Source organism: Hypanus sabinus, chromosome 4, assembly GCF_030144855.1.
Source record: "Hypanus sabinus isolate sHypSab1 chromosome 4, sHypSab1.hap1, whole genome shotgun sequence".
NCBI lineage: Eukaryota > Metazoa > Chordata > Chondrichthyes > Myliobatiformes > Dasyatidae > Hypanus > Hypanus sabinus.
In genome coordinates, this window is record NC_082709.1 from 96,130,992 (window position 1) to 96,147,747 (window position 16,756).

The window sequence follows — 16,756 nt, forward strand, 5'->3', positions numbered from 1 at the left end:
AACGTGTGATTCCAAAGCCAAGGTCTCTAGTAGATGACCCTGCATTGAGCTAGAGGAAATGTCTAGCTGTGGGGGATAACCCCTCCTACTTGTGAGTTGAGGGCCCCCATTGCAGTATTCAGAAAAGTCAGTGAACAATTCCATTACACAGATTTCCCTGTGTACTCTTCCTATACATACATATATGCATCCACACCCACACACATATTCAAATAAACATAGAATAGTACAGCATATTACAGGCCCTTTGGCCCACAATGTTGTGCTGACCCTCAAACCCTGCCTCACATATAACCCCCCAGCTTAAATTCCTCCATATACCTGTCTAGTAGTCTTATTTATTTATTAATTATACATATATACACACACATATGTATATTACATACATACACATATATGCAGACATATATATATATATATATATATATATATTCTCATTTTGGTGGGGAAAAGGAGTAAGTGAGCGAATAAAGAATAACAACTAAGTAATATAAAATCCACATTATAATATGTATTTCTCGAGAAAGGTATATCTCCGTCTACTTTTGCTTCCGTTTAGCTTCTCAACATTTTTAAAGTTAGCCAAACCTTATGGCTCTTCTGGAGGGGGTGAGGACCGTCTTTGTGAAACTCCCAGTTTCTTCCTGATATACTTCTCTCGGCCTCCTCCCGTCTCCTGCCTTCTTGGTTCTCGCACTATTTCCCAAGTGGAACGGGATAATTCCTCTGCCAGGCTTTCCCTTGGTTTGATCATGCTGACAGGCAACCCTCATGTTTGTAGTCGCCTCTTCCACTGACTGGTACAACCGCGTCCCGTCTCCATAAAACACTTGAAGTTCAGCAGGGTACGGAGTTTGAAATCTAATCCTTTCTTGCTTTAGTACTCGTTTTACTTCAGAGTATTCTTAACGTTTCTGCAGGACCGTGGGGGGGGGGGGGGTTAATCTTGGTCAAAATATATTAATCTATCGCCTAAAAACACCTTCTTCTTACCCCAGGCCCTTTGCAGAATCTCCGCCTTGGTACTGTACCGAAGGAATTTAATTATTATTGAGCGTGGCTTATCTCGGGTAGACTTCAGAACTAGCGAGCAATGCATTCTCTCGATTTCCAGCTCCGTAGTCGAGGGAAGCTCCAGCGCGTCTCGCAACTTCCCGACATTGTATTCTGATATTTTTCCGCCGTGATCTTCTCTCCAGATCAAGCAGCTTACCTTCTTGGTGATGTAATATTTTTATTGTCTTACTCAGTATCCGTTCCACGTTTTGAACGCGATTTTCCACCGTCTCAATTCGAGTCCCTGCCACTGCTATTTTTTGATTGACGTTGGCGAGCTCTGACTTAATATCATGTAGCTGCTGCTTTATATCTTTCTGGAACTCCCTTATCTCTTTCAGAATTTTGATCATATTCACTGCTTTGCCTGAACGAGGCCCAGCGTCTGCCTCGCTAGCACGCGGTCAGGTAGGAGAGCCGCTCGCTGCACTCCTCTCGGCTGCAGCCTCTGCAGTGTTGCTTTTTTGTTTCAATTCTTTTTCCCCATTCTTGCCCCTCTTTTCAGTTCAAATATTTTTCGAAAAATACTTTATTTGATGGGTTAATGGGGCTCAATATGCGTTTTTCTGGAGGAACTAGTGACTTAAGCTGCCATTCTTGACAATGACGTCACCGGAAAAACCCCAAACTTCTTTTAAATGTTACAACTGAACTCGCATCTATCCTTCTGCTAGCAGCTCAAACCAGATTTGCACCACCTGAGAGAGAAAATCCACTTCAGATTCCCATTAAATATTTCCTCTTCCACCCTAAAACTATTAGCACTAGTTCTTGCCTCACCCAACCTGATAAAAAGCCTGTAAGCATTCACCCTACCTATACCCCTTGTAATTTTCTACACCCTTATAAGATCTTCCCCCATTCATCTGTGCTCCAGTGAATACAGTCCTAACCTATTCAACAGTTCCTTATAGCTCACGTCAAGTCCTAACAGCATGCTTGTAAATTTTCTCCGGACTCTCTTAAGTTTATTGATGTCTTTCCTGTAGGTAGGTAATCAGAAAATTCCAGATTCTGGTGCACCAACATCATATACAACTTCTGCATAACATCCCATCTCCTGTACTCAATGCTCTGATTTATGAAGGCCAATGTGCCAAAAGCACTCTTTATGACATGATGCCACTTACAAGGAATTATGGGCCTGTACCTGCAGAAGCTTCTGTTCTCAGTGACCTACCAGTTACAGTGCAAGTCTTATCCTGGCTAACCCTCCCAAAGGGCAGCAGCTCACACATGGCTGCATTAAATTCCTTCAGCCCATTTTCAAAGGTTCAAAGGTCCAATTTAATGTCAGACAAATGTATACAGGTGTCCCCCGTTTTTCGAACATTCGCTTTATGACACCTCACTGTTACGAAAGACCTACATTAGTTACCTGTTTTCGCTAACAGAAGGTGTTTTCACTGTTTCGAAAAAAGGTAGCGCACGAAAAAGGCAGCCAAGTTTCTCCCCCAGAACTGCATTCTTAAACTCGTGCCTGTGAGCATCTGTGCTTTATGTTGATTTATTTTGTGCATCCGTTAGCAAGATGAGTTCTAAGGTATCAGAAAAGTCTAAAAGAGCGCAGAAGGTTGTTACACTTAGTGTAAAACTAGACATAATTAAGCGTTTCAATCATGGTGAACGAAGTAACGACATGCAACACACACAAAATGCTGGTGGAACGCAGCAGGCCAGGCAGCATCTATAGGGAGAAGCGCTGTTGACGTTTCGTGGCGAGACCCTTCGCTAGGACTAACTAAAAGGAAAGGTAGTAAGAGATTTGAAAGTAGGAGGGGGAGGGGAAATGCGAAATGATAGGAGAAGACTGGAGGGGGGTGGGGTAAAGCTGAGAGCCAGACAGGTGATTGACAAAAGGGATACAGAGCTAGAGAAGGGAAAGGATCATGGGACGGGAAGCCTATGGAGAAAGAAAGGGGGAGGGGAGCACCAGAGGGAGATGGAGGACAGACAGAGAGAGAAAAAAAAACTAAATATATCAGGGATGGGGTAAGAAGGGGAGGGGCATTAACGGAAGTTAGAGAAGTCAATGTTCATGCCATCAGGTTGGAGGCTACCCAGCCGGTATATAAGGTGTTGTTCCTCCAACCTGAGTGTGGCTTCATCTTGATAGAAGAGGAGGCCATGGATAGACATATCAGAATGGGAATGGGACGTGGAATTAAAATGTGTGGCCACTGGGAGATCCTGCTTTCTCTGGCGGACAGAGCATAGGTGTTCAGCGAAACGGTCTCCCAGTCTGCATCGGGTCTCACCAATATATAAAAGGCCACACTGGGATCACCGGACGTAGTATACCACACCAGCCGACTCATAGATGAAGTGTCGCCTCACCTGAAACGACTATCTGGGGCCCTGAATGGTGGTGAGGGAGGAAGTGTAAGGGCAGGTGTAGCACTTAGTAAGGACATAGTGAGTTTGGCTAAGGGTTTGTGGAAGTTGACGAAGATGATGATGAAACAGTTTTGGCATCCCATGACCAAGAACTGACAGATGAAGAGGAAAGGCTAACAATTGATGCTGAACGCAGTAGCGAACAGCCCAAAAGTGAAGTCGTCCAGGAACTGAACGTGAAGCAATTGCATGAGATTTTCGCTGCAATTGATAACACTGCAATGATTGCAGAAAAGTATGACTTTAATTTTGGAAGGGTACGTAGGTTTAGGGCATATTTGCAGGATGGTTTGAGTGCTTACAAAGAAGTGTATGATAGAAAAATGCATGAGGCTATGCAGTCAAGCATACTGTCAATTTTCAAGCCTTCCACATCAGCCACAGCAGATGGTGAACCTTGACCTTCAACATTGAGGCAGGCAGACATAGAAAAAGGTGACCTGTCTGCCCTGATGGAAACAGACCACGATGAGATGACACCCCAGTCTCCTCTACCTCCCACCACCCCAACTTCCGACAACTGCCTGACACACCATCATCAGTGTGCTCACTGTCTTCCTGATTCCGGTAAGTGAAACTACACTGTACATACATTATTTCTACTTTATATAGGCTGTGTATTTTTATGTGTTATTTGGTAGCTTCATAGCTTAAAGGTTCCTGGAAAGAGCGATTCTGCTGTGAGTGCTTGCGCATTGTGTTTCTGCTGGGAGCACTTGCACCGTGCGTTTTTCCCGCGAGTGCTGCTAAGAGCGCTTGTGTGAGATTTTCACTGTGGTGGACAGTGCTGCAATAATAGCAGTAAAGTATTCTTACATTATACAGGCTGTGTATTTATTGGATCATTCCTGTTTTTATTATATGCTACTGTTATTTTAGGTTTTATGTGTTATTTGGCATGATTTTTTTGGGTCTGCGAACACTCACAAATTTTTCCCATATAAATAAATGGTAATTGCCTCTTCATTTCACAACATTACGGATTATGAACCATTTCATAGGAACAATCTACCTTCGGATGGCGAGAGAAACCTGTACAATATACATCCTGAAATGCCTTTTCTTCACAAACATCCACGAAAACAGAGAAGTGCCCCAAAGAATGAACAACGGTTAAACGTAAAAACCCCAATGTCCCCCAAAGCTCCCCCCCGCGTGTAAGTGGCAGCAAACAACAATCCCCCCCCCCCCCCCCACCATCAAACAAAAAGCAAGCATCGGCACCACCACTGAGCCCTCATGCGTGAGCAAAGCAATAGCAGATCACTTTGCAAGCTTTGATAGCTTTCCAAATGGGACATAAATGCTACCTTTGCCAGTGATGCCTGTATTCCCAGAGTAAGTGCTTGAAAATGCACAACTCTTATTTTATTTAGATACTGCACAGTAACAGGCCCATCCAATGAGACCCTGCCACCCAATTACTCCCATGACCTATTGACCTACTAATCCAATCACCTTTGAAATGTGGGAGGAAACCGGAACAACTGGAGGAAACCCACACTACCATGCGGAGAACATACAAATTCCTTATAAGCAGTTGCGGGAATTGAACTTAGTGCTCTGATACTGTAATAGTAGTATGCTTGTTGCCAGGCTATCATGCCACCTGTTCTTTACTAATTGAAAGAGTAGGCTACTTAGCTGCTCAGGCCTGCCTTGCCATCAGTAATTTATCGTTGATCAGGTTACATGCTCTATTCCACAATCCAGCCTACACCCTCTAATTTTCACCTCGTTGCTTATCTCTAAGACATAGACGAACAAAGACTCAAAACCCTGCAAGAGAAAACAAATTCACTTCATCTTTGCTTCAAGTTGGTACCCACAAAATGATACTACTCTGTTGAGACTGCTTAGGATCTTGTATGTTTCAAGCTGATTTCTGATGGATATACACAATACTGTTTCCTTGTATGGAGCAATTTAATAAATAAATTATTAACAACGTTAAGCATAAAAGATTTTAAAGTATCTTGGATCAATTACATATGCATCAGAAAATGATAGAGGAAATTGTAAAACAAGGTGACTCTAATCAGAAAGGAGACAAAGCAGAAGCACTACAAACACTTTTATCAGCTGTAGGATCTTGGATTTCAATGCATTAAGTATTGAAGAATTTTACTACAGTATTAAAGATGAAAGGGTGCTCAGAGGGTATTTTCTGATTGTAATCAAGCTGAATCTAGGCCACTGAAGCACCACTTAATAATAAAAACAGAGAAGTAACCCACTAGCTTCATTGCACACAGAAAACTGGCATTATTCTGCCTCTAAAAAGCAAACGCGAGGAAATCTGCAGATGCTGGAAATTCAAGCAACACACACAAAATGCTGGTGGAACACAGCAGGCCAGGCAGTATTTATAGGGAGAAGCGCTGTCGACGTTTCGGGCCGAGACCCTTTGTTAGGACTAACTGAAAGGAAAGATAGTAAGAGATTTAAAAGTAGGAGGGGGAGGGGAAAATGCAAAATGATAGGAGAAGACCAGAGGGGGTGGGGTGAAGCTGAGAGCTGGAAAGGTGATTGGCAAAAGGGATACAGAGCTGGAGAAGGGAAAGGATCATGGGATGGGAGGCCTGTGCTCCCGGTGTGGCCTTTTATATATTGGTGAGACCTGACGCAGACTGGGAGACCTTTTCACTGAACACATACGCTCTGTCTGCCAGAGAAAGCAGGATCTCCCAGTGGTCACACATTTTAATTCCACGTTTCATTCCCATTCTGATATGTCTATCCATGGCCTCCTGGTAGCCTCCAACCTGGTGGTATGAACGCTGACTTCTCTAAATTCCGTTAATGCCCCTACTCCCTTTCTTACCCCATCCCTGATATATTGTTTTTTCCCCCTCCTTTTTTTTCTCTTTCTGCCCATCACTGTTCTTCCTCTCCCTCTGGTGCTCCCTTCCCCCCTTCTTTCTCCCTAGGCCTCCCTTCTCCAGCTCTATATCCCTTTTGTCTTCTATCATTTTGCATTTTCTCCTCACCCCCACCTTCAAATCTCTTACTATCTTTCCTTTCAGTTAGTAGTGACGAAAGATCTTGGCCCAAAACGTCGACAGTGCTTCTCCCTATAAATGCAGCCTGGCCTGCTGCGCTCCACCAGCATTACTCTGTCTCCAGAGGCTTGGTAGTTTCAGACACAACTGTTGGAATGGAGTTAAATGCACTAACCAGCAGATAACTGCTTATGATTGTTACACAAATCAAGAGTCCAGGTAAAGACTGTTGACCTTGTTAATTCAATTCCTTAATAAGACACCTGAATATACTTTCTGTAGAAAATATAACTGATGTACCAGGACATTGAAAGAATGGTGGGATTTTGTTTTGCAGGGTGGAGCTGGAAAGCAATGCAGGAAGCAAGGGCTCAATACAATGAGTTAAAAGTTAGAGGACAGAATATAAGCGGAGACTGTACAGATCAGAAATAAATACTGAGAAAACACAGCAGGTCTGTGGCGAGAAAAACACAGGGTTAAAATCTGACTGGAGAACTGAGAAAGATAACGACAAGGGGAGCTTAAAGTTGCAGAGATAGTGGAGAGAACACATGAAATAGTTGCAATAGGTCAAATGTGAAAATGGGGCCAGTGGAGAATGTCAGCATTGCACCTTGCTAATAGCAGGTCACAGTGTACAAATGGAGTCAAACTCACCAGTGGATGATGTATAGCACCAATGGCCAGTTGAAAAACAGAAGAAGTCATTACTCTGACCTGCCAGGTATGTCCCACTGCCACATTACAAAATATATATTTAAATGCCACATTTGACATAGTCTCACCCTCTTTTGGTCCTACTGATCCTTCCTACCATATTCAGTGCAAGTTAAAATTGCCCTTTTTATCTCTCCTTCCCAGTTCAGTTATGAGCTGAAATGTTAACTCTGTTGGCATGGATGAGTTGGACTGAAGGGCCTGTTTCTCTGCTGTAAAACTCTATTTCTCTTTCCACAGATGCTGCCTGATCCACATTTTAAAATTTCATATCAGATTTCCAGCATCTGGAGACTTTTCAATTCTCATTCACTGGAAGGATCAGGAACGGGCCTTTCTTGAGCTCCAACATGAAGCGTTTGATCACCACTAAGTACTAAATCATTTTAGCACCTGCTTGGACCTCTGCCATTCCAGCCGTTGGCATGCAACTTGAGCTTCGTGCCTTGCTTTCTCCAGCATGATCTCACGTTTTCTCTGAAACTCCAGCTCCACCATGGAACTTCCTTTCTGTAAAGTACGCAACACAGGCCATTAAACATTCAAATATCCTGTTGAATTTCAGATGGCCAACCTGTACGGTGGATTAGCAAGTTATTTGCTCATGGCCAGGCATCCAGTCACAACAATGCAACACAACGTCTCCTTTGTCTGTATTGGCTTTGCAGCAAACCAAACTGCATTTCACTGGCAAGAAGTTTAGATTGCACGAGGAGAACAGAATTCTCAATGGATCTGGGATTTAGAGGAATTCACTTTCTTTTGTCTGTAGAATCCACAATAAATTACATGGAAAAACCTTCTTTAGGGCTGTCACAGTACCCAGCACAAAATACATTAATTCAATGAATAAGTCAACACATATAAAATGCTGGAGGAATTCAGCATCTGTGGAAGAGTACAGTTGATGTTTTGAGCTGAGACCCTTCATCACACTGAGAAGGGGTCTCAGCCCAAAATGTTGACTATACTCTTATCCACAGAAACACAGAAAAACCTACACCACAATACAGGCCCTTCGGTCCACAAAGCTGTGCCAAACATATCCTTACCACAGAAATTACCCAGGGTTACCCATAGCCTCTGTTTTTCTAAGCTCCATGTACCTATCAAGGAGTCTCTTAAAAGACCCTATCGTATCTGCCTCCCCCACCGTCGCTGCCAGCCCATACTACCAAGCACCTTAAAACTGTGCCCTTTCGTGCTAGCAATTTCAGCCCTGGGAAAAAGCCTCTGACTATCCACACGATCAATGCCTCTCATCATCTTATACACCTCTATCAAGTCACCTCTCATCCTCCGTCGCTCCAAGGAGAAAATGCCGAGTTCACTCAGCCTATTCTCATAAAGCATCCTTCCCAATCCAAGCAACATCCTCTCCATCCTTTCTATTGTTTCCACATCCTTCCTGCAATGAGGCGACCAGAAATGAGCACAGTACTCCAAGTGTGGCCTGACCAGGGTCCTATAAAGCTGCAACATTACCTCTCGGCTCCTAAACTCAATCCCACAACTGATGAAGGCCAATGCACCGTATGGTTTCTTAACCACAGAGTCAACCTGTGCGCAACTTTAAGTGTCCTATTGACTTGGACCCCAAGATCCCTCTGATCCCTCACATTGCCAAAAGTCTTAACATTAATACTATATTCTGCCATCATATTTGACCTACCAAAATGAACCACTTCCAACTTATCTGGGTTGAACTTCATCTCCCACTTCTTAGCCAGGTTTTGCATCCTATCAATGTCGTGCTGTAACCTCTGACAGCCCTCCACACTATCCACAACCCCCCTAACCTTTGTGTCATCAGCAAATTTACTGACCCATCCCTCCACTTCCTCATCCAGGTCATTGATAAAAATTACGAAGAGTAGGGGGTCCCAGAACAGATCCCTGAGGCACTCCACTGGTGACAGACCTCCACGCAGATTATGACCCGTCTACAACCACTCTTTCCCTTCTGTGGGCAAGCCAGTTCTGGATCCAGAAAGCAATGTTCCCTTGGATCCCATGTCTCCTTACTTTCTCAATAAACCTTGCATGGGGTACCTTGTAAAATGTCTTGCTGAAATCCATATACACTACATCTATTGCTTACCTTCATCAATGTGTTTAGTCACATCCTCAAATAATTCCATCAGGCTTGTAAGGCACAACCTGCCTTTGACAAAGCCATGCTGACTACTCCTAATCATATAATGCCTCTCTAAATGTTCATAAGTCCTGCCTCTCAGGATCTTCTCCATCAACTTAACAACCACTGAGGTAAGACTCACTGGTCTATAATTTCCTGGGCCATCTCTACTCACTTTCTTGGATAAAGGAACAACATCCGCAACCCTCCAATCCTCTGGAACCTCTCCTATCCCCATTGATGATACAAAAATCATTGCCAGAGGCTCAGCAATCTCCTCCCTTGCCTCCCACAGTAGCCTGCGGTACAACTTGTCCGCTCTCAGTGTCTTATCCAACTTGATGCTTTCCAAAAGCTCTAGCACATCCTCTTTCTTAATATCTACATTCTCAAGATTTTCAGTCCACTGTACATCATCCCTACAATCACCAAGATCCCTTTCCGTAGTGAATACTGAATCAAAGTATTCATTAAGAACCTCTGCTATCTCCTCCGGTTCCATACACCTTCCCACTGTCACACTTGATTGGTCCTATTCTCTCATGTCTGATCGTCTTGCTCTTTACATACTTGTAGAATGCCTTGGGTTTTCCTTAATCCTGCCTGCCAAGGCCTTCTCATGGCCCCTTCTGGCTCTCCTGATCTCATTCATAAGGTCCTTCCTACTAGCCTTATAATCTTCCAGATCTCTTTCAATACCGAGTTTTCTAAACCTTTCGTAAGCTTTTCTTTTCTTTTCTTCTTGATTAGATTTACAACAGCCTTTTGTACTCCACGGTTCCTATACCTTACCATCCTTTTCCTGTCTCACTGGAACGTACCTATACAGAACTCCACGCAAATATCCCCTGAACATTTGCCACATTTGTTCCATACATTTCCCTGAGAACATCTGTTCCCAAATTATGCTTCCAAGTTCCTGCCTGATAGCTCCATAATTCCCCTTACTCCAATTAAACATTTTCCTAACTTAACTGTTCCTGTATCTCTCTAATGCTATGGTAAAAGGAGATAGAATTGTGATCACTATCTCCAAAATGCTCTCCCACTGAGAGATCTGACACCTGACCAGGTTCACTCAAGTACAGCTTCTCCTCTTATAGGCTTATCTACATATTTTGTCAAGAAACTATCTTGAACACACCTAATAAACTCCACACCATCTAAACCCCTTGCTCTAGAGAGATGCCAATCAATATTTGGGAAATTAAAATCTCCCACAACTACAACCCTGTTATTATTACACCTTTCCAGAATCTGTCTCACTATCTGCTCCTTAATGTCCCTGTTCCTATTGGATGGTCTATAAAAAACACCCAGTGGAATTATTGACCCTTTCCTGCTCCTAACTTCCACCCAAAAAGACTCTGTAGACAAACCCTCCACGTCTTTTACCTTTTCTACAGCCGTGACACTATATCTGATCAATAGTGCCACACCCCCACCTCTTTTGCCTCCCTCCCTGTCCTTTCTGAAACATCTAAAGCCTGGCACTTGAATTAAAGATTCCTGCCCCTAAGCTATCCAAGTCTCTGTAATGGCCACAACATCATAGCTCCAAGTACTGATCCATGCTCTAAGCTCTTTCGCTTTGTTCACAACACTCCTTGCATTAAAATAGACACATCTCAAATCATTGGTCTGAGTGCGTCCCTTCTCTATCACCTGCCTATCCTCCCTCTTGCACTGTCTACAAGCTTTCTCTATTTGAGAGCCAACCGCCTCTTCCTCCATCTCTTCAGTTTGGTTCCCATCCCCCAGCAATTCTAGTTTAAACTCTCCCCAGTAGCAATGCAGTAGTAATGCAAAACTCCCCACCAGGATATTGGTCCCCCTGGGATTCAAGTGCAACCCGTCCTTTTTCTACAGGTCACACCTGCACCTAAAGAGGTCCCAATGATACAGATAGCTGAATCCCTGCCCCCTGCTCCAATCCCTCAGCCACGCCTTTATCCTCCACCTTATTCTATTCCTATACTCCCAGTCATGTGGCACAGGCAGTAATCCCGAGATTATTACCTTTCTGGTCCTGCTTCTCAATTTCCTTCCTAACTCCTTGTAGAGTGTTTTCAGGACCTACACCCTTTTCCTATCTATGCTGTTGTTACCAATATGTACCATGACCTCTGGCTGTTCTCCTTCCCACTTCAGGATATCATGGATGTGATCAGAAACATCCCAGACCCTGGCATCTGGAAGGCAAACTACTATCCGTGTTTCTTTCCTGTGTCCACAGAATCGCCTGTCTTACCCCCTTACCTATACAGTCCCCTATTACTGCTGCCATCTTCTTCCTTTCCCTACCCTTCTGAACCACAAGGCCAGAATGCATTTAAAACTGTGTCAAATATACTGAATGCCAAGGAATTTGCAATTTCATGTTGAAGACTAAGATGTCTGCAGGGCTTTTAGGGTCAGAATCATAAAGTGTAATGGCACAGAAGTGAGTCATTAACTGATGGGAGCTTTACCAATGCAAATTTTAGCCTCATTTTACTGCTCACTCTCCTGTTTTTCAAGGAAGCCTCTTCCCTAAAGATTAATTATAGACTGAGCTTCAAAAGCACTTCTTGGCAGTAAACTTAACCTTATTCGTTATTTACTAAAAAAAATTGCATTCAATGGTACCTTAAATAAAGGATAAACATGATATTTTGCACCACTATGCATGCAAACTGTCCCTTCTCTGTTACTATCATGCACACTGGATTAGTAAACCCATTCAAGTGTACAGAAAGGAAAATGATCAGTCCCCAAATGTTTTATCTAACTGCTAAGACATGCAATGCAGAGAAAAAGATATTTCAACAACTATTTCCAAGCATTTTCCTTCAGTGAGAATCAATGATATAGATAAGAAGATGAATAAATGGCTGGGTGGGATGTTATGTAGGAAATCAGATATACAAAATGAGGTAAGATTCTAAACTGAATCTAACTGAATTCTAAACTGAATAGAGTTGCTTTAGCATAGGAGATAAATCAGAAATAAACTGTTTTCATGATCCTAGGGATTACTCCATCATCACATTGCACAGCTGAGTCATTAGATTAATAATGTTAATAATCATGTGAAATACAAAGCACACTGCTATTATGTCCTGCAAGTTTCTTGAACCAGCTAAAGCTTACTGTCCCTTCAGCTAATAGTCTGATCATGGCTGATTTTAATCTCAATTTCATCAGCCCCAAATACACTCTTCTTGGGCATCCAACCAGTACTGGTGTTGATTATAACTAACACTTCAGGGTAATGAAGTTCATTATCGAAACGCTGATTATAATCAATACCTTTATCTGGCTGGAAACCTGAGAAGAGTTTATTCATCATATATGCTGGGAAAGCACTAGATGCTTTTTCATCAGCCTCCTTTTTGCTGTAAACTGACCTTCAAGCAGAACGGCATTTTAGGGGTGTTTGGGGGGCAGGGTGCAAGTGAAGTACTTCACATTTTCACCACCCTGGGAATAAGAGCTTAATGACAGCATCCCTGACTGCCTTAGCTCTGGGAAGTCAGTGCTGGAACACAACATAGACCAAGGTCCTCTTGATTTTTATCTTCCCATTATCTTCCATTCCCAATTATCTGTGTATCCCAACCACCTTCATTCTGATTCTCCAAACCACATTAAAACTAATCACCCAAGTGGCTACAATCCTCCCCAGGTTAAAAACATCCATCTTAAAAACAACCCATACATACAATGACGCTTTAAGAGACTGATGGGGTGGGATCTGCTGTCATGCCATAATTGGGAATTCAATTCAATGTAGAGATATTGAAATAGTTGAGTTGGATACCATAGTTAAACTACACATCGTCCTTAGTTGGCCTGTGTATTTGATGGCTCTGGGCCTGTTCATCAGGATGTGGGGGAAGGGGAATCTTAATGAAACTTATAAATATTTAAATACCTGAAAACAGTGGACATTGAAAGGATGTTTCCACTAGCAGGAGGGTCTAGGATCTGAGGACACAGCTTCAAAATAAAGGGACATCCCTTTATATCTAAGGTGAGAAGGAATTTCTTCAGCCAGAGGGTGAGGAGAATCTGATGAATTAATTGCCATAAAGGGCTGTGGAGATCTAGTATCTGGGTATATTTAAGGCAGAAATTAATTATTTAAGGAGTTAAAGGTAACAGGAAGGTGGTGTGAAAATGGGGTTGAAAACAAATCAGCCATGATTGAACAGATCAGTAGACTTGATGGACTGATTTGGTCCTATATCTTATGAGGGATATGGTTGTTACTTAAATACCAATATGTTGCCAATTGGCCGGATTCTGTTTGGAATACAAAACAGTTCTCAGGAACAGAACCCTGCCATAACCTGGTGAGGGCTTGTAGTCATGACACAACAGCAGATTATTCAACTGTGTTAAGTGTTTTAGCTGCACTGTATTTCATCCTTATCCAGGTATAATCCTGGACAGCAATTAGTAGCAGATACTCTACATCAGGGGTGTCAAACTCATTTTAGGTCACGGGCCGGATTGGGCAAAATGCAGCTTCATGCGGGCCAGATTAGTCGGGCGCGTGCGAACGCAGCTTTCATTGCCTCCGTTTTTTCAGCTTGTGTCTCAGTCTCTGCTATAACTACAAAGTGTTTCACTTCACAAATTCCGTTTCTTATGAAGAAGACTGCTGAGCAAGCATTATTTTTATGATTGGTATTAACTTACAATCATAGGCTTCATATCGCCAGGCCATTAATAATTAAAATAATAGATCTATCTAAAATGATCTCGCGGGCCGGATATGGCCCGTGGGCCTTGAGTTTGACACCTATGCTCTACGTAGTTCCTAAAGTCAGCTAAACTAATGATAACAGTTGGAACGTTCCAACCACTATCAACACATTTTTTGTGTTGGGAATAGCAGATGCACAGAGGCATTGAGTTCCCATACATTCTGATTACTGCTATGTGGAATCAATATTAATGCTAATTTATTCTGTACTTTATTCCATCAATATGAGATCATATTCCTCTTGCTCACCTGGTAACTGGAGATCTTCGCTGAAAGGTTAATGTTTGGTGTCTCATCACTGCAATAAAACAAAACTTTTAGTATAATGTCAGCTGTGGTATCTGAATTAAAAGTAGGGGCCTCAAAACACAATACAGTAGAACAAAATGACACATGCTACATCAAGCTACAGAACAAAATTTAAGATTATGTCAGGCCTAGACAGAGTCATCAGCTGTTATCCTTTGCCCAGGGTCGAAATATCTAATACTAGGAGGTATGTGCTCAAGGTGGGGGGGGGGGGGGGAGGGTGCAATTTAAAAGCAGGTGTGTGTGGCAAGTTTTTTTGAATCCAAAAAGCAGTGGGTGGCTGGAATGCACTGCCAGGGCTGGTGATGGAAGCAGATATTTAGTCAATTGTCAAGATCAGCATTTACAACCCTTCTCCCATTTGCTCCTAAATTGAAATTGAAGCAAAAAACTGCTATAGAAGAAAATTTGATACAAAAGCAGATGTTTGAGGCACCGAGCAGGTCAGGTAATGTCTGGTTTGTTTTTGTCTTTGAACTGACTGACCTGTTGGGCCATTTTCAGGAATCAGCTAGGAATCAACTACCTTGGAGTCACATTAAGGCATATTAGAAGGGTTAAAGGGTCTTTGTGCCTCATACTGGTTTTTGACAAGCCAATTGTGTTCTAGTTATTTTTACCACTGATTATTAACTGTACTAAAAACTAAGGGTGGGATGTGAATTTATCTCTCTGCATCGTTCATGCAAGCTTCTAGATTATAAACCCTGTAATTTTAACCACTGAATTCTCTCAGTCCTCATATACGCTCCAACAATGCTAGTGGAAAAGAAAGTTCCAAGATTTAGATCCATTAACGGTGATGCACTAGTGATATATTTACAGCAAACATAGGCATTGGTGACCCATCCTATTATTTCTTTTGACAACTAGGTGGGAGAGATTGTGGATTTGGAGAAGCCTTAGTGGTTACACTGCAGCCACTGGGCACTGGTGCTGGCAAGAATGCAACTGTAGAGTGAGTTGTGTGTGGAAAACCAGTCAAGTGGGCAGTGTTGCTTTGGATGGTGATAAGCTTTTTAGAGGCTATTGGATTTGAACTCACAGTCAAGCAGTACGTGTACCATCACACTCCTGATCTGTGCCTTGTAGGTGGTGAAAAAAATTGGAGTGACAGGAAGCAAGTTACAAGATACCCAGCCTCTTACTGCTCTCATGGCCACTAATAAGGTTGGCCCCAATACGTTCCTTGTCAATTAAAGAGCTGCTGCAATTGTGTTATGCCCTAAATAAAATAAATAAATAAAATGCCCTAAATCACACTGGATACAATCCTCCAACACGAACAAGTCATGATGTGCAGACATCACTGATGTACTATACATAATACAATTTGTATAAAGGTTAGAATTAGCCAACCACATTAATCAGAACGAAAACAAGCCATAACTAAAAAGAGTACTTAAGCAAATGTACAGTGCATGATTATTTCTAATAACTAGTTTTGCAATCTGTAAAACAAAAGCATCTAAAATATCAAAGGAGATGACCAGTTAATTTAATCGTGTAAAAACAAAGTCAAAGTTTAAAGCTATCCATGTATATTAACAACCTAGATGTGAATGTAGGACCAATGATTTGTAAGTCTGCAGATGACTACCACTTGGTGGTGTTGTCGAAGGTGCATGTTAGGCAACACAAGGATATTGATGAACTGGTAGATTGAACAATAGGCAGATGGAATTTAATACTAATCAATGTGAAGTGAATCAGTTCACAGTTTTTAATTAGGATAGTGCTTGTATCATTCCTCATTGGACCCGAGTGAATATTAAAGAATACAGGAACCTTGCATACAAGTCCAAAGATCTCTGAAGGTGGTGCACTGGTAGGCAGGGTGGTGGAAATGAAATATCAAATGTTTGCTTTCATTAGCAAGGCACAGAATACAAGAGGAAGGAGGCCTTAGCACAACTTCATAAATCACTGGTTAGTCCTATAAGGAATACTGAGCACAGTTCTGGTCACCACACTTCAAGGAGGATATGATTACTTTGGAGTGGTCGCAGAGGAGATTTACCAAATGCTGCATGGATAAGTTGAAAGTCGAGTTTATTGTCATGCACAAGTAAGTTTTTCATTTGATTTGAATGCAAGTGTAACAAAAACTTGTTAGTGATATCACAAGTATGTAGCATCAGATAGACAACATTGCATAAGATATAGGAAACAGTGTTACACCACTTGGCCCATCGAGGCTACTCCACCATCACCCTGACACAGTGGTGTCAAGAAAACAACTTCTCCCTCAGCGTCGCAAAAACAAAGGAGCTGGTTGTGGATTACAGAAGGAATAGAGACAGGCTAACCTCTATAGACTTCACTGGATTTGGGGTTGAGAGGGTAAACAGCTTTAAGTTCCTTGGCATTACATCACTGAGG

General features: G+C 42.3%; 1 protein-coding gene across 7 annotated transcripts in view; it reads right to left on the reverse strand.

Moving 5' to 3' along the window:
- Window positions 1-16,756, reverse strand: part of lrch1 (leucine-rich repeats and calponin homology (CH) domain containing 1) — a 484,761-nt gene that overhangs the window by 106,861 nt on the left and 361,144 nt on the right. For 6 of the 7 annotated variants that reach the window (XR_009511715.1, XR_009511714.1, XR_009511717.1 and 3 more), the window contains 2 exons: window positions 14,315-14,363; window positions 7,569-7,685 (listed from right to left, as the gene is read on the reverse strand). Coding sequence is in view for 2 of the 7 variants with exons in the window: in XM_059967693.1 (XP_059823676.1) it covers window positions 7,569-7,685; window positions 14,315-14,363 (166 nt within the window). In the remaining 5 variants the exon portion in view is untranslated. The remainder of the gene's footprint in view (window positions 1-7,568; window positions 7,686-14,314; window positions 14,364-16,756) is intronic. The other variant, XR_009511716.1, reaches the window with a different exon arrangement.